Source organism: Cynocephalus volans, chromosome 6 (genome assembly GCF_027409185.1).
Source record: "Cynocephalus volans isolate mCynVol1 chromosome 6, mCynVol1.pri, whole genome shotgun sequence".
Taxonomy (NCBI): Eukaryota; Metazoa; Chordata; class Mammalia; order Dermoptera; family Cynocephalidae; genus Cynocephalus; species Cynocephalus volans.
The window spans coordinates 92,165,995-92,188,762 of NC_084465.1; the positions used below are offsets into that span (position 1 = coordinate 92,165,995).

General features: G+C 42.6%; 1 protein-coding gene across 2 annotated transcripts in view; it reads left to right on the forward strand.

Annotated features, from left to right (window-relative positions):
- Positions 1 to 21,457, forward strand: part of WIPF3 (WAS/WASL interacting protein family member 3) — a 101,396-nt gene extending 79,939 nt beyond the window's left edge. For both annotated transcript variants that reach the window (XM_063100130.1, XM_063100129.1), the window contains 3 exons: positions 821 to 922; positions 10,794 to 10,870; positions 19,278 to 21,457. In XM_063100130.1, coding sequence (XP_062956200.1) covers positions 821 to 922; positions 10,794 to 10,870; positions 19,278 to 19,301 — 203 coding nt within the window. In that variant the 3' untranslated portion in view covers positions 19,302 to 21,457. The remainder of the gene's footprint in view (positions 1 to 820; positions 923 to 10,793; positions 10,871 to 19,277) is intronic.
- The last annotated feature ends 1,311 nt before the right edge of the window (positions 21,458 to 22,768 follow it).

The following is a 22,768-nucleotide window of genomic DNA, read 5'->3' on the forward strand; positions in this document are numbered from 1 at the left end:
AAACCAACATTTAAGCTCTGTGTGTGTGTGCATGTGTGTCCACAGAGAAATGCATCAGCCTGAAAGACTAGATTGATTTGGAACAGGGGAGGGAACAGACAGAAGGCCCGTCAGGCAGGGGAAAAATTAGAGCAAAAATATGGAGGTAAGAAGGAAAGGCACCTGCGGTCAGATGTGAGACCACAAAACCTTTGGATCCCTTCTGTGTGCTGGGCTACTGTCAGACACAAGGCCCAGATCACAAAACAGGGACTCAGCCTGTGAAAAGGCCACAAGACCCCTCCTCTCCTGCCATCAAGAGTGCAGAGAAGAGCCTGTTTGCTCCAGGGAGTCCAGGTCCCACACTGGACACAGGCTGTGCTCCTTCCACCAGTCAAGCTGAGGATCCTTTTTGACCCACCTCTCCCTTCCCCCAAAGCCCTCCCCAGGAGCGCAGCAGGTGCTTTAGGCTGCTGGGACTTCACCGCTCCCTTTTGGTACCAGGTTCCCTACCTCCAACTCTGGACTGGGATGGCCCTCCCTGCACCACTGCCACCCCATCAACAGCTTCCCTAAGATGCTGTTGCAGTACATGGGGGTGGGCGATGGGGAGTGAATATGGATTTTGCTTTTCCCCCTTCCCCTTTTCCCAGCCAACCAGTAATACTTGAGAGGTGGATGGCCAGCTTAGTGGAAATACCCTGCCATTAACACCCTTGCACTAAGTGGGCAAACAGAAAACAGTGTATTCAGTCAGAGTAAACTGTGTGCTCCAGGAAATGATCAAAACTCGGGTCATGACAGTAACCTGAGTAAACTTTGCCATTTCCCATGTGTGCAGATGATTTTGAGTCTAAATTCACGTTCCATTCTGTGGAAGATTTTCCGCCTCCGGATGAATATAAGCCATGCCAGAAGATTTACCCCAGCAAGATCCCCAGAAGTAAGTACCACCTGGAGAAGACTCCTGGCTTTTCCTGAGCCTCCAAAATTAGGTGCAGGATGTTCATTGATTGGTCACAGACTGTTTAAAGGATGACATGATTTCACTGTACTACTGCACAGATGCAGGGCTGTGCACTCTTCTGGATGTTTTGGAATACTTATTTGTTCGGATGTTGAGTTCGCTTAGAAACTTTTTACAGGATACCAGGGTTAATTGTTTGGCACCAGATTTGGATGCCTACATTTACCTCTCATCCGTCCCTTCTCTGGGGCTTTTGACTAGGGCACTAAAAACCCCAAAATAACAGTGAAATGGGATACAAGAGCTTTGCATTAATAGATGAGGAAGAACCTGAAAATCCCCAATTCGGAACTCTGGCAAACTGTGAAATGGAGAATGTCCTTAGGTCCATGGTTCTCAACCTTGGCTACACATTAGAATGACCTAGAATCCTGAAGGCCAGGCTGCATCTAGACCAACTAGTCAGAAGATCCTGGGTGGGACCGGGATCTTGAAAGCTGCCAGGTGATTCCAATGTACAGCCAATGAGAGCCTGCCTCCTCCTGATTAAATTGTGCCATCAGGCTCCAAGAGAGGCCTTACCTCGGCTTACCTGTTCAGCCTTAAGAGTAGAAGGAGAAGAGGCTGACTGGTCAGCCCCTCAGAGTCAAAACAGCTGGGAGGCTGAAGAAAAAAGGGCAGGTATTGTCCGCACAATGCAGCTGCCCGCAAGTTAACATGAGCCAGCTCTTGTCCAGTACTGGGCCTGTCAGGTTGGGCAGGTGCCAGTAAGAAGGGGCAGAGCCAACAACAGTCTGGGGTGAGGGTTGGATGTGTTCCAACCCCACAGCCTAAGTAAGGCCCCCAGTCCCAGATGCCTGTGGACCCTAATGGAAAACCATCGGTGTCAAGGGTTAGCCCAAGACCAGGAGTCAGGAACTAGGCTCTTTGACTTTCTCCCTTCAGAGGAACCTTGGGGAAGTCCCCTCTGTAGGACAAAGCTTTCCGCAGAGCAGAGGGAACTCAGCCTGCTGTCTGCTCAGGGCAGAGGTCCTCTCAAGATCAGCCTGGGCAGATCTTTCTCTGCTGGCCTGTGGGACTGCACATTTAGAGAGCAGTGAGCTTGCATGCTCTCTTAATAATATGTAAATATCACTTCTCTGAGAGAGAGCAAAAGGAAGAGGGAGAGAAATCACACCACCTCAGGGTTCATAGGCCGTGAAGACACAGCAATGGGAGAAGACAGGTGTCAGTCTCACCTTCCAGCTCAGCTCAGCAAATGCTCAGGTACCACTGTGCAGCAGGCACCCCCAGAGGCTGCAGGTACCCACCGTGCACACTCCAGAGACAAAATGGCTGTGATGCAATGAGAGTGTCTTAGTCAATGACTATTTAGAGTGCTGGGGACACTACAGGGGGCACGGGGGTGGGGGAAGGTGCTAGAGAGAGGGTCACAGTTCCATGTGGGTGGGGAGGCAGTCGAGGCAGAGCACAGCATGAACCCAGGAAAGAGCATGATAGTGCTGGGTATATTGAAGAACCGTAAGTCCCACACAGGAACAGGTGCATCAGGACACAGGGGGCCTGGCTGGGATAACACTGCACAGGCTGCCAGAAGTGTTAGGCTGGGGGTGGGGGTATCAATAAATAACACCCCTCTTCCCATCTTGTGAAATAGTCACAGGAGTCAGACAGAGGAAGACCTGAGTGTCCATGTTCTTATTGGAGCACAGGGCTTAGGTGTTCAGAATTAGGCTCACTCACTCCCCCAGGCAGTGTGACTTACACATGAGGAAACTGAGGCAACCCCCCTCCTCACATTCACAGAGCCTGTCTCACAGAACTTTCCACATGGCCAGGAGAGCAGAATGGAATACCCTCCCATCAACAGGCAGCCAGGTTTCAGAGAGGACCCAGAAGGGGCCAGGCAGCAAATGCTAGAGATAAGTGTGCCTTGTCCCTTGTGAGACATTAGAACTTGAGTGTGTGAGCAGGGGAAAAACTGTCAGTAAGAATACTTAATGACCACAGTCCCAGCACAATAACTGATGCTGTTGTGGACCACCTTGTATGTGCCTGTTACTGCTCCATGTGCTTTCCTTACCTCATCATTCGTTCTAATGCAGAGAGTTTATAGATAGGGGAAAGGAGGCCCAGAGAGGCCAAGTGACTTGCCTAAAGCCTCACAGCAAATTGAAGCCAGAGCCAAGAATTTCTTTTTTTTTTTTTTTTTTTGTCGTTTTTTTTTTTTTTTTTTTTTTTTCGTGACCGGCACTCAGCCAGTGAGTGCACCGGTCATTCCTATACAGGATCCGAACCCGCGGCGGGAGCGTCGCCGCGCTCCCAGCGCAGCACTCTACCGAGCACGCCACGGGCTCGGCCCAAAGAACCAAGAATTTCTAACCCAGGTTGGTGTTAGCCAGAGCCAATGCTGCGTCCCCTCTGCCATGGTGAACTCTGAGAAGGGATGTGATTAGATGTAGGTGGCGTGATAGGAGGAGGTAGAGGCCAGGGTCAAGGAACCTATTATGAGTCTATGGAAGGGGATGAATGGGGAAGTGCTCAGAGTAGTCAGTGTTTGGGGATCCAGGCCATGAGAGGAACAAGGAAAGTGGGGGAGCCAAGGTCCCCCAAGTACCTGGCATGGGCCTGGGTGGATAATGTGGCACCAAGAAGGAGCTGGAGGGGAGGTGGATTCAGGAGGAGGCAATGAGATTCCTGTCATGGTGAGCTGAAGAGCCTGGAGGGCTGCAAGGGGGAGGTGTCCTGGGGCTGGGAGGGGTCAGGGACCACAGGTCTGGGACTGAGGTCAGGGTCTAGGTCAGGTCAAGTGTGAGGACTAGATATGCCAGTCATTAGTTTGGAGATGGAAATAAACACCAGGGAAGGACATGTCCACCAGGGTGGGTGAAATAAGCGTATCCATGTGGCCAGGAAGATATAGCTGCTAATGAACAGGGTTAACTTGTTTCCTCCCAGAGATCTAGGACCGGGAAGGCATTTAATAAATGAGATTTGACCCCATGATCCAGACAGACAGCTGAGGGGGGAAGAAGAGAATTCCTTTTACTATGCTGTCACCAAGTTATAAATCAAGAATATGCAGACTTTTTTTTTTTTTTAATTTATTCAGTATACTTATTTGTGGTGTTGAAATAACTACACTGTTGGAAAATGCACACCTATGGAATCAGTTACTGGCTCATTCAGGCTCATTTCCTTCCCCTAAGCTGGGGTTTGCTGGATAGTCACCTTCATGCCACAAATCCTACTGCTCTGTTACACACACTTGTCCTCTGGAGGCTTTTCAGTTAGTGACCCCTATCCTAAACCAGGGGTCAGCAAACGTTTTCTGTAAACGGCCAGAGAATAAATTTTTGAGGCTCTGTAGGTCTCTAGTGCAACTACTCAATTCCGCTCTTTTAAAACAAAAGTAGCCACAGACGATACATAAATGAATGGGCATGGCTGTGTTCCAGTAAAACTTTATTTACAAAAACAAGTGCAGGCTGGATTTGGTCCTCAGTCTATATTTTGCTGATCTGCCCTAAACCATTCTAGAAAAGCAGTTTCTTAAAAACCTCTTTCTGCTGTACAGCCTTTCTCAGTAACATGCTGTGGGGGGGTCCATCAATCTTCAGATTCAGTAAATTCTAAAGTTACCTGCATTTTGAGCACATAGCATCCAGCCTCAGCCCTGAGAAGAAAAGCTATCCCCGACCGCCCCACACAGCTTGCCAGGAGGGCGCAGTTGGCAGTCTGTGCACCAAAAATCATCTCCCGATGTTTAGGAAGGAACAGGGGGAAAAAAACTGTTAATGAACTGCCATCCTACAGACTGGAAAGGGCAATTGCAATTTCAAAAATAAGATCCTGTTTTAGATTGATGTGGCATTAGCGCACGTGAGATACTTCAGTAGCCTCCTAGCGGAATTAAGTGAGCCTGTTCCTGCCATCCTGTGAGCCATAACACAGAACCTTGATAATGGCATTAGTGTGAGTCAGATGTGGGTACGCCTGTCCGATTACGTCTCGCCTTACAGCTTTCTCCTGGCTCACCACTGACTGGTTCCCCAAGACGAGCTCTTCATGGCCGGGGAGACAGCGTTGGTGCTGTCAGATGAGTGTGTTCTCACGCTCTGCGGTGGCAGTGCTTGCTCTCTCCTTCACACTCACACACTCACACTCCCACACACACACACACACACACACACACACTCACACACTCACAGCAAACAAATACCCTAATGCTTAGTGCTCCCGTACCCATCTGCACTGCCTCCACTCCGCAGGTATTAGCTGCTTTCTTTCCTTGGTAGAATGATTTTGTCTAATTTTTTTTAGATGTTTTTAAAATGCATAAGTCAAAGAAGCAAGACACAAAAGGCCACATATTGTATGATTCTATTGCACATAAATATCCAAAATAGGCAAATTCAGGAAAGTGGATTAGTGGTTGCCAGAGACTGGGGGGAAAAGGAATGGTGAGTGACTACTGAGGGTACGGGGTTTCTTTTTGGGGTGATGGAAATGTTTGGAACTAGACAGCAGTGATGGCTACACACTGTGGATGTACTCAGTGTCATTAATGGTAAATTTTATGTTACGTGTATTTACCACAATAAAAAGAAAGTGGAAAAAACCCTTTCAGTAGGACTCTTTGGGAAAAAATGCATAGGTCACAGATATTTATTAAAATAATGAAAAAGTAGAAAGAGTGAAGTCATCACCCCATGAAAAGATACTCACTGAGGCCCTAACCCACTGGAAAGATTGGATAATGGATGTCCTCACAGGCCCACAAGTTCACACTGTGGTGGAGGAACAGGGGACAGACGCCCAGCCATGCCGTGTCAGCCTGGCGTGCCCGCAAAACCATCCTCACCACAGCCAGCTCAGTGGGGAAGTGGCCGGTTTCAGGCATGATTGTTTCCATCTCAAATCCTAGACAACTCCTCATTTCCCTCTTGCCCCAGCCCCTGGCAACCGCCCTTCTACTTTCTGTCTCTATGATGTTCTAAGTGGAATTATACAATACATATCTGTCCTTCTGAGACTGGCTTATTTTACGTAGTCTAACGTCCTCGAGGTTCATCGTGTTGTAGCGTGTGTCGGAATTTCCTCTTTAAGGCTGAAGGATATGCCACTTGTTGTTATCCTTTAATCCGTTGATAGACATTTGGGCTGCTTCCACCTCTTAGCTATTGTAAATACTGCTGCTGTGAACACGGATGTACAAATATCTGTTTGAGACCCTGCTTTCAATACCCAGAAGCAGAATGGCTGGATCACTGGTAAATTCATTCTTGATTTTCAGGGGAACCTCCACACTGTTTTCCACAGCAGCTGCCCCATTTTACATTCCTACCAACAGTGCACAAGGGTTTCAATTTCTCCACGTTGTTTATTTGGTTGGCCAATCCAAGGAGCCCCTGGTAGCTAAAGGAGCTTTAAGACCCTGGACTCAACCACTTAAAATCACAAGCATTTATAGAGCAGAATCATGAGTGGGGGGTCCCAGGAGTCATGTGTGAATCTGTCGGTCAATGGTGAGGTCAGTGTAATTATTTCTGGCATACTGGCTGAGGTCCTCCTTGGCTCCTCAAGTCTGGAGGTGTAGAGATTTCACAGTCGGCTTGTAGTTTGTTATCTGCAAAGGCAACTGGAGATGGCATTACAGATTTATCCTAAGCCATAAGGCATTTATTTAAGGAACAAACATTCTGACCTTTAAATCAAGTCTTAGCCAAAGGAACAGACATCCTGACCTCCATATCAAGTCTGAGCCTAAGGAAGTTTTTATTTAATCAGCTCTACTCTAACGGGATTGTTACTCCTAGGAATCCAGCCCATCCTGCCTGATCTTCCCTTTCCCCTAGTGAGGCCTGCTCTGATGGGGGTCAGGGAAACAGCCAGGGGAGGTCAGGGATCTGACCCCCTGTTTCAGCATCCTCTCCAATACTCCTTGTAATTTTGTTTTTATTTCATTTTAACTTATCTTATTTTTATTACACCTATAGTAAAACTAGCCGCCTTATTTCCATTAGCAATGGAACTTCTCCACCAAGCACTGTAGTAACTTTAACAGTATAGGGTAGTTCCTGTCATAAAAATCAAACGACGAGATGTCCCAAGACTGGAAGAATCCGTAGGCATTGCGCACTGCAGTGGGAGAGTATGTACGTCCACCTCTGTGCAAGGCAGTTGGGCTGTAAGTGCCTCTGCCCCAGCGAGGTGTCAGCGGCCTCATTGTCACCGTTGACCACCCCCTTCAGAAGCTGCCTTCCCGCATCCCACTCTTTCACCACTACTCCTGGCTTCCCAGGACACTCCTTTATCTGAACCTGCAGCAGTGTTGTATCTACAAAACATCTCCCCTGGCCTGCCCTGTTTCCTGAGCCATCTGTCTCCTCTTCTGGCAAACAGTGCCTTCAGTGGCTCTCACCTGCTCTCTCGCGAGCCGTGTCCGCCCAGCCTTTCTCCCCTCCACGCCATCGCAAGAGCTCTTTTCAAGGCCACCAGGGGCCCTCCGCATTGCCATCCACTGGTGAGAGGTGCTGGCCGCGTCCACCTCCGGCCCCTCTCTCCTCCCTCTGCTGCACGCAGTCTGCTTCTCATTTTTTGTTACACCAAAAACCCCACAGCCCTCTTTGACTTCTCTTCTACTCCCATGTCTGGCTTATCAGTAAGCTCTGGGATGTCTTTCTTTGAAATGCTTCTGGAATCCAATCTCTCTCATCTCTTCTGCCACTCCCACCCTGGCCCAAGCCACTGTCATTTCCCACCCAAATGGCTGCAGGAACTGCCAACAGGCTCCCTGCTTCACACTGCAGCCCTAGTGATTTTCCTGAAGCCCAAGTCCAGTCCCGGCACCCTCTGCTCAGAATCCTCCAGTGAGTTCCCGTCTCCTGTCAAGATGCTTCCAATGTAAGAACAGGAAAGGCCCTTTGAGGTCACCCAGCCCAACTCCTTCACGTGCAGCTGGTGGCAGAGCTGGGGCTGAGCTCAAGGGCCTTTGCTTCGTGTCCTGTGTGCTTTGACCACATTGGGCTGCCTCTTCACTCCAGTGCCAGGCTGGACCTTAGCTTGGACTAGAGCTGAGTTAGGTCTGCTGCTCACAGGACCCTGTCTTTTTTCAAACCCACCTTACCAGCCCCCAAGAATTGCACTCCAGGGCTGGCGGGCATTCTGTGGAGGCTCTCAAGAGACCCTGCTTTAATGGCTAGCCAAATCTGTAAATGCTTTCTGGACATTCTTCAAGTCCTGCGATATTCATCCTCTTGTTGCTTGACAACAAAATGGATTTTTTTTTTTTCTGAAGTGAAAATATCTCTGTGTCTGGAAGAAGATATAAGGCTTGCTTGGTTTACAAGTGACAAAAAAATTAGGTTGGAAGCTAGCTTGGCCCCCAGACGTCTGCTTCTTCAGCCCAAGCACGGACTTTCTTCTTTAAGCCCCGCAGCTCAGAGAAGTCTTTCATGTCAGGGCTGCTCTGTAGCCAGCAACTCCTTCAACCTCTTTTGTATCCACAGCTATGTGAATGGTGGCAGGGGGCATCTGTTTACAGCAGACAGCAGCAATGTTCACTGTCCGCTCTGTAAGCATGGTAAGTGCTTGAGATTGGGTAGAAATGTAAATAATAATTCTTACTGTAAGCTGCAGTAGCAGAAGTTTTAAAACCCCTGTTTTGGTGAATCTGAAATACCTTTCTGTGGGGAAACAGCCCATGTGAAGGACTATTTCAGCAGAATGGCCCTACTCTTTGAATTGTAAGAGATTTTAGTGGCATTTCATAAGGGAAAATCCTTTTAAGGAGATATTTGGATTAAAACCCTAGGTCCCAGCTATTCACTTTAGCAGCAGTGAAATTTCTTTTACTTGAATATACGCAGAGTTTGCCTGTTTTATGAAGAAACTGATGCTCCTTTAAACTTGCTGCTATTGTTTTCAGTCATATTTATGGGAATTGCATACCTTAGTACAGCCTGTTTAATTGCCCAGTTGTTCTCAAATCGGGGCTGTTTTGCTCTGCGGTGGACATTAGGCAATGTGTGCAGTCATTTTTTGACTGTGACAAGTGAGCATGGGCGTGGGACGAGGCTGTGCTGCTGGCATGTAGTGAGTAGTGCCCAGGGATGCTGTTAAACATCCTGCAGCCCACAGGACAGCCCCACAACAAAGAACGGTCCAGCCCAAAATGTCAATAAAGCTGAAGTTGTGAAACCCCGGCCTACAAGGTTTTTCTGGAGTGGACCAGAATTCCTTAAATCTAAGAACAGTAATTTCCAAGGCTATCCTCCCTCGTGGAATTCAATCAGGGGCTGTATATCATTGTCTTTTTCTTTTTACTTAGTTAATGAGCTGGCTAAGAATCTTATACTCCGTATGTCTTTGGCTCCAAAACATCTTTATTCTAGAACAAATACACTCATTAATTTAAAAAATGTTTTAATGAAAATGTTACCGCCCATTTGATTAATGTTTTATAAGCTTCAGAGACCCTTCTACATGATAGTTTATTTAAAAACTGTATCTTCCTTTGAAAGATTCTTATGATAACTTACATGAGGGTACTTCAAAAAGTTCATGGAAAGATTTATATTATCCTTTAATTTTATTTTTCCATGGTCGTTTTAAAGTACCCTTGTATATGTTTACTGTAGAAAACTTGGAAAGTATTTTTTAAGAGATTTTTTTTTTTTTGAAATGGTGATTCTACCACCCAGGAGGAAACATTTTAGTATATTATTTATGTTTTTTGATGCGTTTTAAAAATAGTTGAGATCATTCTATTTATACAGTTTCACCTCCCCAAAGCCAGTCTTTGTAAACATTCAAACAGCTGCTTAGACCTCTGTCATATGATACTGAACCCTAGATTACCTAAAAACTTGTTGAACACAGGTTATCAGTTTTTCACTGTTATCAATAAGCTGTGATGAGCATTTCTGCTTTTCATGTTGCTCTTTAAGTAGGACTGCAACCTGGATTGTTCGGGGGGGCTTTGGGACATGGTTATTTAATTCCTAGCTCATGGCAGAAGCGGGACAGTAAAGTCTTGTACCAAATGAAACAGAGAAGGAGACACTATTTGGAACACCCAGCTGAAGGGAGAGTTCTGTAAGACTTGGAACTGGGGATTTAAAACTTGGATAGACCAACCACAGCATATATCTGTATACATACAGATATATGTAAGTAAATGCCAAAAAAAAAAAAAAAAAAAAAAAACCTGGAGAGATAAAAACCAAACTTTTAGCTGTGGTGACTCCGGGATAGAAAATTGGGATTTGGGAGAGACACAGGCAGAAAAGAGGCATTTGGGGTTTTTATTTTTTTCTTTATAATCTTCTTCTGTATTCTTTGCATTCTTAATTATGAGAATATATTCATATGTAACTTGTGTGATATTTAAACACAATTTATTTTACAGAATGAGTGGGATCTTCATGGAACAGAAGCCTGATTTGCATTAGCAGATACTTACCTTTTACTCCTTTTTTTATCTGACGCTAGCATGGAGCTTGGCACGTGGTGGGTAATGGACCCATGAGTATGCTTGGAAATGGTGGATGTTTTGAGTAAGGAACTCTGATGTACTTTTAGCTGACAGGCCTTAATAATCTGTTCTCCTTGCAGCATGTCAGGCGTGACTCCTCTGTATCCACGTCTGTGACATGGAAGATGGCGGTTGGAAACACACGGTGTAGGGCCAGGAGCCTGAGGGTTTCGGGTTGCTGGCTCACGTTACCCTCAGGTCCTCTGCTGCTGCTGCCGCCATAAGTACTGGTTTAGCAAAGTGTCTCCGTGAAGCGTGCTCAGCTGGTCCCTGGGCCAGTAGATGTGAGGTGGTTCTTGTTTCTTTCAGGCCGTACACCTGGTCCCTGGCTCCAGGCCGAGGTGGCCGGGCAGAGCCCTGATGACATCAAAGGCAGAAATTCTCAGGTAAACCCTTCCTTAACTCTCTGTGTGTAAAATCAGGAATTCGCTTCAGGGGCGCACAAATGTTGAGGATGTGCGTTCTCTTTAACAGCTTAACATTCTTCCTCAGACTTTCCCTCAGAGAAAGCCCTTTGGTGTACCCTGTCAAGCTGGAATGAAACACTCATAATTCTAAAATCTGAAGGGTGAAGGGGGTTTCCCGGGAATCACCACCACATGCAAAAGCAAGTTGAGCAACTCAGAATCATTCTGCAACAGTCATCCTCGTCACTCCCCATTTTTCCCTGGTGATGATGGCTGAAGAAGCCTGTGAGAAAAACTCTATAACATTTATATAACATCATTCAGTGTTCTCTCCCATCTATAGGATTACATGGTTTCTTTCTGCACCCTTGGGATTTTTTTTCCCCACCAATATTGTAATCGGTTTTGGCAAAAATTAAATCACAATTTAAGTCCTGGTGGCTATAGGGAATTGACAGAACTAGGAGGGAAACCAGATAGGTGCTTGTGTGATAAGACAGACTTTAAAGAAATGCCCTTACTCTCACCAAGGCAGCTTGGACAGAAGTTTTTCCTAACCTGGGCAGAGAGGACATCTCTCACTGCATGTGATCTTTAAAGTCCTTTATTTCTTTGCACTTGATCTCAGCCAAAAGGTTGAGAAGTAATAGTCCTTCGTTTCTTTGAAAACACATTTTTAGTCCTACCCTGGCCTCCTCCTGTTTCAGAGTTCTTTGGATAACCAGTAGAGTGGCTTGCTATTAAACTGGGCCATTCTGCATGTAATATCAAAGGAAAGTGACCTGAGAAGGTAGGAACTAGGTTCCTGGAAGCGAGGATGAGTTCCTTGAAGGAAGAGATACTTCCTCTAGCAGACAAGCATCCTCCTTTTCTAACCCTGGCTAATCCAAGAATTTCAATAAGCCTTCTCAGATGACCACAGGTTCAAAACTGGGTGTGTGGTTGTAGTTAAATAATTATGTATACATGGGGAAAAAAGACAGGGAAAAATATACACAAAATTTTTAATAGGTAGAGAGGATTCTGAGAATATGGCAGAGTAGAAAGCACCAAGAATCTGTCTCCCCACCTGTACAACAGTTGCATTGGCAGAATCTGTCTAATGTAACTATTTTGGAACTCTGGGTTCTATTGAAGGTTTACAATTTCTTGGGAAGGCTGGAATGGTAAATTGCAATTAATTTCGGTCAATTTCAGCACAGTAGCAACCAACAATACCCCACCACAGGGCAGGCAGTTGTGCATGTGTTCCTGGAGCAGCTTGCACACAACTTGTGGGAGCCAAGATGGGCCAAAAAAAACACTGTCTTTCAAATATCAGGAATCTGTGCTCTGATCACTCATCACTGCTTCTGATCACAGAGGTGCAGATAAAGAGGTGGTGGGCCATTATTGTTGCATCTTCCCCCATTGTTGCAAGCCCTTCCATCTGGTTGAAGTGATTTCCTGGGGATTTAAAGGGCTAGTGTCCTTTTTTTTCCCTCCCCTTATTTTTCTCTTTTTCCCCTTTTGGGAGCCAAACATTAAAGATAAGACATTCAAAAGCAACTGCATATATGGGGAAATTAGAAAGTGACGGTGTTTGTCTACAGAAAGGAACAGGCTTAGTAAAGACCCAAGAAGACCTTAAGATTACTGTTCATGCTGATTCTTGGCACAAAGACAGTGTTCAACAATCAAAAATAAAATAAACAAAAACAATAACAACAACAACAAATAAACAGCAATCCCTGGGAAAGGAGAATCTTATTTCCAGATTTACCACATTATTAGATCCAAATGTACAGTTTTTAACAACAAAAAAAATCACAAGTCATACAAAGAAACAGGAAAGTATGGCCCATTCAAAGGAAAAAATAATAATTCAACAAAAACTGTCCCTGAAAAAGACCTAATGGCAGACCTACTAGATAAAGACTTTAAAATAATTGTCTTAATGATGCTCAAAGAACTAAAGGAAGTTGTGAACTAAGTCAAGAAAACGATGTATGAACAAAATGGAAATATTAATAAAGAGAAAAAAAAACAAAAAATTCTGGAGCTGAAAAATACAATTGAAATGAAAAATTCACTAGAGGGAATGATAGGCAGATTTGAGGAGGCACAAGAAAGAACCAGTGGACTTTGAGATAGGACAATCAAAATTATTGGCTCTGAAGAACAGAAAAATAAAAGGTTGAAAGTGAACGGAGCCTAAAAGACCTGTGGGAAACCATCAAGCAGACCAACAAACTCATTGTGGCAGTCTCAGCAGGAGAAGAGAGAGAAAAAGGAGCAGAAAGAATATTTGAAGAAATAATAGCTGAAAACTTCCCAAATTTGATGTAAGTCATGACATAAACATCCAAGAAGCATGACAAACTCTAAGATGAACTCAAAGAGACCCACCTGAAGCACACTTTAATCAAAATTTTTGAAAGACAAAGAATCTTGAAAGCAGCAAGAGAGAAGTGACTTATATACAAGGGATCCTCAGTAAGATTATCAGTAGATTCCTCATCAGAACTTTGACAGCCAGAAGGTAAGTGGGCCCATATATTCAAAGTGCTAACAGAAAAAACTGTTAACCAAGAGTCCTATACCTGGCAAATCTATCCTTCAACAGTGAGGGAGAAATTAAGATATTCATAGGTAAGCAAAAGCTGAGGGAGTTTATTACCATGAGATTTGCCCTGCAAGAATGCTCAAGAGAGTCCTGAAGGGTGAAATAAAAGGACTGTATGAAGAAATAAAGACCTCAATAAAGGTAAATACGTGGGCAATTATAAAAGCTAACATTATTATAACAACAGTATGGAACTGCAGTTTTTGTTTTCTATATGATTTAAGAAACTTAATACTTTTTTAAAATTATTAGTCTAAAAGCTACTATTGTAACTTTGGTTTGTATCTATTTTAGTTTTCTACATAATTTAAGAGACTAGTGCATTTAATATAGTTATTAGTTTATGTTTTGGGGTACATATGAATAAAGAGGTAATTTTGTGAAATCAGTAACCAAAAGGGGTAAGAATGGAGCTGTAAGGGAGCAGAGTTTTTGTATGGCATTGAAGTTAAGCTGGTATAAATTCAATTGATAGTGCTATAACTTTAGTTTGTTAAATGTAATCTTCATGTGCTATGGTCTGAATATTTCTGTCCCCCAAAAATTCATATGTTGAAACCTAATCCCTAATGTGATAATATTAAGAAGCAAAGCCTTCTGGGAGGTGATAAAGTCATGAGTGTGAAGTCTTCATGAATGGGACTAGTGCCCTTATAAAAGAGGCTCAAAGGAGCTTATTTGTCCCTTCTACCATGTGAGGACACACCTAGAAGGCACCGTCTATGCAGCAGGGAGCAAGCCTCTACCAGACACCAAATCTGCTGGTGCCTTTACCTTGGACTTCCCAGCCTCTAGAACTATAAGAAATAAATTTGTGTTGTTTATAAATTACAGTAGTATCCTCCTTATACACAGTTTTGCTCTCAGTGGTTTTAGTTACCCATGGTTTGAAAATATTGAATAGAAAATTCTAGCAATAAACAATTCATAAGTTTTAAATTGCATGCTGTTCTGAGTAGCATGATGAAATTTCACACCATCCTGCTCTATCCTGCCTAGGATGTGAATCATATCCACACTTGATACACTACCCACCCTATACAATGTGATTGTATAAGAAAAAACATGGTATATATAGAGCTTCATGCTATGCCCAGATTCAGGCATCCACTGGGGGATGTTGGAACATATTCCCTGTGAATAAGAGTGGACTACTGTACCCAGTTTAAGGTATTTTGTTATAGCAGCCTGAACAGACTACAACATCATCATAACCACAAAGAAAATAGCTTTAGAATATACAGAAAAAGAAATGAGAGAGGAATTTAAACATTGCAATACAAAAAAAATCAACTAAACGCAAAGGAAGACAATAATGCAGAAAATGAGGGACCAGAAAACTATAAGGCATATAGAAAACAAGTAGCAAAATGACAGAGTAAATCCCTCCCTATCAGTAATTACTTTAAATGTAAATGGATTAAAGTCTCCAGTCAAAAAACAGAGATTGGCAGAATGGATAAAAACACATGATCCAATGTACACTGTCTACAAGAGATTCATTTTAAGTCCAAAGATACAAATAAGTTGAAAGTGAAAGGAGGGAAAGAGATATTCTATGCAAATAGTAACCAAAAGACAGGAGGGGTGGCTATACTAATATCAGACTAAGTAGACTTCAAATCAAAAATATTTACAAGGGACAAAGAAGGACATTATATATTATTAAAAGGTTCAATATAGCAAGAAGATATAACAATTATAAATATTTACACACCTAATAACAGACCATCAAAATATATGAAGCAAAAACTGACAGAATTGAAGAGAGAAATAGATGGTTCTACAATAATAGTTGGAGACTTCAGTACCTCACTCAATAATGGTTGAAACAACGAGACAGAAGTAAAGAAATAAAGAACTTAAACGTAATAAAACAACTAGATCTAACACACATATATAGAATACTCTGCCAACAACAATAGTATGTACATTCTTCTCAAATGCACATGGGACATTTTCCAGGATAGACCATATGTTAGGCTACAAAATTAGTTTCTGTAGACTTAAAAAGGTAGGTATCAGACAGAATATCTTCCCCAACTACAGTGGAATGAAGCTATAAACCCAGAACAGAAGGAAAATTTGAAAACTCACAAATTTGTGGAAATTAAACAATACACTCAAAGAAACAGTGGGTCAAAGGAGAAATCAGAAAGGAAATGATAAAGTACTTCGAGACAAGTTAAACTTAAAATACAATATACCAAAACTTATGGAGCAGTTGGAAAGCTGTGCTAACGGGGAAATTTTTAGCAATAAACTATTACATTAAAAAACAAGAAAGTTCTCAAATCAGCAACCTAACTTTACAACTTAAGGAACTAGAAAAAGAACAAACGAAATCCAGAGCTAGCAGAAGTAAGGAAATGATGAAGATTAGAGCAGAGATGAACAAAATAGAGAATAGAGAAAATCAATAAAACTAAAAGTTGGTTCTTTGAAAAAATCAACAAAATTGACAAACCTTTAGCTAGACAGACTAAGGCAAAGAGAGAGAAGACTCAAATTACCAAAATCAGAAATGAAAGTGGGGACATTACTTCTGATTCTTCTGAAATAAAGAGAATTATAAGAGAGATCTATGAACAGTTATATTCCAACAAATTGGATAAGCTAGATGAAATGGACAAATTCCTAGAAATATAAAACCTATCAAGTCTAAATCACAAAGAAATAGAAAATCTGAAGAGACATAACTAGAGATTGAATCAGTAATCAGAAATCTCCCAGTTTTGAAAAGCCCTGAACCTGATGGCTTCACTGGTGAATTCTACCAATATTTAAAGAACACCAGCCCCTCTCAAACTTTTCCAGAAAACTGAAGATGAGGAAATACTTCCTAACTCATCCCTTGAAGCCAGCATTACCCTGATACCAAAGCTATGCAAAGACACTTCAAGAAAAGAACACTACAGACCAATGCCCCTTATGAACATTGAAGCAAAATCAACAACACAATACTAGCAAACCGAATGCAGCAGCATATTAAAAGGATTATACACCATGACCAAGAGGAATTTTTTCCTGGAACATCAGGATGGTTCAATACACAAAAATTGATCACTGTAATACATTATATTAACAGAATAAAGGGGGAAAAAATACACGATCATCTTAATTGATGCACAAAATGCATTTCACAAAATTGAACACCCTTTCATGATAAAAACACTCAACAAACTAGGAATACAGAGAAACTACCTCCACAAAATAAAAGCCATATATGAAAAACCCACAGCAAACATCATTCTTAATGGTGAAAGAATGAAAGCTTTTCCTCTAAGATCAGGAACAAGGCAAGGATACCCACCTTTGCCACTTCTGTTCAACATATTACTGGATGTTCTAGCTGGTGCAGTTAGGCAAGAAAAAGAAATAAAAGGCATCCAGATTAGAATGGAACAAGTAAAATTATCTCTCTTTGCAAATATTTTTATATAGAAAATCCTAAAGATTCCACAAAAAAATTGTTAGAACTAATAAATGAATTCAGCAAAGTAGCAGGATAAAAAGTCAACACACAAAAATCAGTTGCATTTCTATACACTAACAATGAACAATCTGAAAAGAAAATTACAAAAACAATTCCATGTTCAATTGCATCAAAAAGAATAAAATACTTAGCAATTAACAACCAAAGAGGTGAAAGATTTGTACAATGTAAACTACAAAACATTGCTGAAAGAAATTAAATAAGACATAAATAAATGAAAACATATTCCATGCTTATGGATTGGAAGACAATATCGTTAAGATGTCAGTACTATCCGAAGTAATCTACAGATTCAGGGTAATCCCTATCAAAATCTCAATGACATTTTTTTACAGAAATAGAAAAAAATCCTAAATTTCATATGGAATCTGAGGGGATATGTATTAGTCCATTTCTGTTGCTTATAACAAAATACCTGGAACTGTGTAATTTGTAAGAAAACAAAATTTATTGCTCACAGTTTCAGAGGTTGGCTAGTCCAAACTCCAGGGAACACATCTGGTGAAGGCCTGGTTGGTGGTGACAGTGACACAGGGGTCTCACATGGCAGAATGGTGGAACAGAGAGATAGCTCTTCATGTACTCTCCTTCTAAAGCCCTCAGAACCACGCCCACAACCACCATTAAACTATCAACTTATTCCGTTTACTAGGGCAAGGTCCTCACAATCTAATCACCTCTTCAAGGCCCCACCTTCCAATTACCATAACAGAATTTCCCACCCCAAGCCTCCAACACATTAAACATTGGAGAGATGCAGTGCAATCCATAATAGAACCCCTTCAGATAGACAAAACAGTCTTGAAAAAGAAGAACAAATCTTGTGGAACCACACTTCTGGTCTCAAAATTCCCTACAAAACAACAATAATCAAAACGGTGTGGTACTGGCATGAAGACAGACATATAGACCAATGGAGTAGGACAGAGTGCCCAGAGATAAACCCTTCGTCAGATGATTTTTGACAAGGATGCCAAGACCACTCAATAGGGAAAGGGCAGTCTTTTCAACAATTGATGCTGGGAAAACTGGATATCCACATGCAAAAGAATGAAGTTGGAGCCTTTCTAATGCCATAAACAAAAATTAACTCAAAATAAATCAAAGACTAAATGTAAGACCTAAAACTATAAAGCTCTTAGAAGAAAACAGAGCAAAAGCTTCACAGCATTGGATTTAGCAATGATTTCTTGGATAAGACATCAAAGACACAAAAGAAAAAAATAATAAACAAATTGGACTTCATGAGAATGTTTAAAATTTGTACATCAAAAGACAATATCAACAGAGTAAAAAGGCAACCCACAGAATGGGGGAAAAGTTGTAAATCATATGACTGACAAAAGATTAATATCCAGCACATATAAAGAACTCCTCAAACTCAACAACAAAACAATTTGATTTAAAAATGGGCACAGGACTTGAATAGACATCTCCCAAAGAAGATATACAAATGGCCAATAAGCACATGAAAAGATGTTCAACATCACTCATCATTAGGGAAATGCAAATCGAAATTTCAATGAGATGCCACCTCATACCCATCAGGATAGCTACTATCAAAAATACTAAAAAGTGTTGGCAAGGAACTGGAGAAATTGGAACCCTTATGCACTGTTGGTGAGAATGTGAAATGATGCAGCTGTGTGGAAAACAGACTGATAGTTTTTATCTTTGCCCATAGCAGTCTAGTGAAGGATGAATTGTAAAGTCTCCTTTGGGCATCTCACAAGAAGATCTTTTACATCTTGCTGGATACCATCTTAATTCATTTTCACTGCAGTGAGACACAAAACAATCATCCGTAGAAATCACTGGGTCCTAGACGTAGCAAACAGGGCTTCAGGAGGCGCTCTCTTCTTTCATGGATGCAGTGATCAGTACATGGGTGGAAGCCCTGGGCTGGAAGTCTCAGGGCCTGGGTCCCTTTCTCTCCTTTTCATTGTCTTGACTTGGGATCTCCAGCAAGTTCTTTGCTTTCCCTGAGCTTCCTGTCAAGTAGATTGCTGACATTTGGTCCTATAAATGTTTATAATCCAAATACCATCCAATACACATCCAGTTTCATCAGTGGTGCAGATACCACCAAATACATATCCCATTTCATCCCTTTTCCATCCATGACCCCTTGGGTAAAAGTCAGCTCCTTGCACGTGATGAGATCATCCCCCTGACTTTGGCACCTTGCATGAATGAGGAAGAGCCCCAGTGCCCAGACCTGGGCAGGCCTTTTGTGTCAATAAGTCTTCTAACCCCACCCGTAACGTTCTGTTGTGTCTCCACAGTTATCTCTAAAGACACTCCGGTGAGAAGACGATGAAGCTGGGGTCCTTGGGTTCCACATTTCAGGACGGGCACTTCCAGGAGAACGTGCCAGACCCCACCATACTCAACTGTAATTCGGTTGACATACAGGCTCTGAATAGTGCATCTATTTATTGTAAATACGTGGTTTGCACGGGCTTTAAAGCAGTATTTTAGTTGACTTTTATTTCAGTAATATTTTTTAAAACCCCCAGCATTTCTCCATGTTGAAAATGCATCTTGGCATTTGTCTGTCAGTACAGATAGAACCCTGTCCCACCCTATAGTGTCCATTCCATGACTGGAAATATGCTTGTGGGCTGGCCCTTCCTAGTTTCTGAATCTTTGTTAGAGAGTCCTTAGTTTGCAGGTAGTCCCAAAGTCCTAAGTATACACAACAGCTTCTTATTGGCATGATTTTATATTCTCATGGCATCAACTGCAAAATCACACCAAATAATGCCTTATAAATGATACAGCTCAGAGAAAACAGTGTGCCCCCACACCCAGACGCCGCCGTGCAGCCTCCAGTGAACGAGATGCCACGTCTCGCTTCCGTGTTGCAGTACAGGGATATTTTTCTTTGCTGCCTAATGTAAATATATCACAAAGTAAAGGCAGGAGTGGGCCTGGCCCCCTCCAGTGCCGACCGCAGGGCCCCTTTTGTAACTGAGTAATCCTACAAGTAGCCACTGCTCTTACTGTTTACAGTGCCCAGGTGTCTGTCACTGTCCTGTCCCTTCCAAGTTCCTGGTAGCCTGGATAAGTTCAGCTTTATGACATTTTGGTATTTTTTTTCCCTGCAAGTTAAAAACATACACTACTCATAGTAAACCACTAATTCTATCTCAGAGGTCTCCCCCACCCCGAGTGCAGGATTTCCACGGAAAAGTGTAGAACTAAACGGTTCGTGAAATATCTGCCTCAAATATCTGGTGCCCACCCCCACCTTTAGGAACCACCCATCAGGCAAAACCCTTCTAAGCTAGAGGAGAAGCTGAGTGTCCTGATGGCTCCCCATTTCCTTGTGGCGGGCACTTCTCTGTGGGGAAAAATGTGTGCCAGCTCAGCACCCCTTCATATTCACCCTTTTCTTGAGCCAGCAAGGGGGTGGAAGTGTGTTTTGCTTACTGCCTAACCCCAAATGCTGCCCATCCTTGGAGGGGGGGAAGTCTGTGACAGATGAAGGGGAGAAAATAGAAGGAAACAGACTGATCCCTGGGCTGTGCTCAAAATAGCTACAGATTAAAGAAAATCAGGGAGCTAGGGGGTAGAGAACAGGGAATAATAAGTTTGCTTTGGAACAATCCACTTACACCTTAAGTCAAACCATCACACCCTGATCAAACCATCCAGAAAAGTAGACGGTTAGGAGGGTTTTGGCAAACGTGACTGCATATACCCAGCTGTTGTCTGGAGTAAAGATTAATCTGGTGTCCTGTATCAGTGCTGTGCTTTCTCATCCCAGAGAAAAGCAACTGAGCCAAGGTCAAGTTCCCTTCTCTGGGGACTGAATCAAGCCAAATTCTAACAGCTAAATCAATGGAAAAGAAGCTTTTGCAGGTCATCAGCTCTGGGCATAAGTGATTTGTTGTATTGGTTCTGGAAGGTTTCTGAAAGGTCAGAATATCTCTCTTATAAGAGTATCCACTCTACCTCCCTCCCAGTTGTGTAAAATAATTACAAAAGTTTTAGTGATCATGATGAAGAAAGCCCTAGACAAAGGCAATTCCACTTTCAGAGCAGACTGCCTGCCCTGATGAGATGTTTACACATTCATGTTCCACACTGCTGAGATAGAAATTAAAAAGAAACTATGTAAGGACAGAGGGAAGGAACAAGCAGAAACCAAAAAAATGGCAATTAGGGAGAAATCTCAGGAATCTGGAATCACATCTCTTCTCAAGACCTGTCACTGAATTCCCGACCCTCCTGTCACTGAGGGAGTGCACAGAGCTCGCTCAGCAGAGAAGATCTAGCCCTGACCATGAACTCACACAAAGAGGCATCCGAGTAGCAGAGCCCTGCCAGCCTCACCCAGTCTCACTGACACTCTGGTCTGTGGCTCCCCCAAAGTTTCACATGTATTTTGTATTTATTGATGTCTCCCTCTGCAGATTCATTTCTCTGTAGCTAATAAACTTTATTTAATAAGTGGAAATGTTTCTGGTCATTTCCTTGTTAAAACCCGTCAATGGTCACCAGTAATGTATCTAAGCCAAACATTCTTAAGGATTAGGAGAGCTTCTAGGAAAGACAAAACAAAATGTATACTTACATGGACCCAGTGCTTGCTGTAACATACTATTAGAAATGGGGACTTTCTTTTTTGAATTGACTAATCTGATGGGTATTTGGAATAACCAAGTTGGGGAAATAAACTTTCTCAGGTGCATTTTTTTTTTAAGTAGGTAACACTATATTATTCAGTTTAATAAAGAATGAACTTGTAAATTCTGCTAACTTGTGTTAAAATGGAACAACTTTCAGTTAAAGGGCACTTCACCACCATCCCCCCAACTTAGTAAATACCTCCAAAAAGCCTCCTGTATAAAGTAGAACCCTCTGATCTCCATTCTGATGTTTTAAGGTGGACTTTTTGGAACACAGTACAGGGGAAATGAGGTTTATCCACTAGGTAAGCTGACTCAGAACTGGAGATTGGAAGGCAAACAAGATCTGAATCTCCATTTAGCCTCTTACAAGTTTGGGAAAATAAATTACTTACCAGTCTGTGCCTCAGTTTCCTCATCTGTCAAATGGGGACATAAATATGCACCTGAGCATATAGTGGTGAAGATTCAGTGACATAATATATGGGCAAGCCCTTAACCCTTGGGTCACAACAGAGCCAGGTAACTGCACAGCTCACACTCTAGGGAGCTACCAGTTTGCTTATTACATGCTAAGTCATAACCAGGGCTCTGTTGGATGCATCCCAGGCATTCCATTTAGATGTTTGCTCAGCTGCTCAGGCCATACAGCTCTGCTGCTGAATAACAAAGAGAGGGTGGTAATTAAAATACATAGATGTCCTCAAAATAAATCTCATCTAGAAACTAATTTCAAAACTAGCTGCTACACACTTTGCATCAGAATTAGTTAAGGGGCTGACTTGTTTTATTTGCTCTCTTATTGGCAGAGGCACAGATAAACTCTTTAATGACCAAAAGGAGCTGTCTGACTGGGGAAAAAAGCAAGAGCCTAAGATAATCTACCAAGTGGGTGAACTTCAAACTCATTGCCTGTGGAGAGTAGTGAGGCAGCTATGATTTTAGGGACTCTTCATGGAGTTAAGTGTGGGAGAGGAGCAACTTAATGGGAAGGGCTATGAACTCCAGAAGCAAGTTCCAAATTCTCAGCTTGTGCCCCAGGAGGCTTGGACATTCTTTATGAACCCTCTCTGGTATGGGTTAAATGTCCCCAAAATTCTCTTGTTGAAGTCTTAACCACCAGTACCTCAGAATGTGAC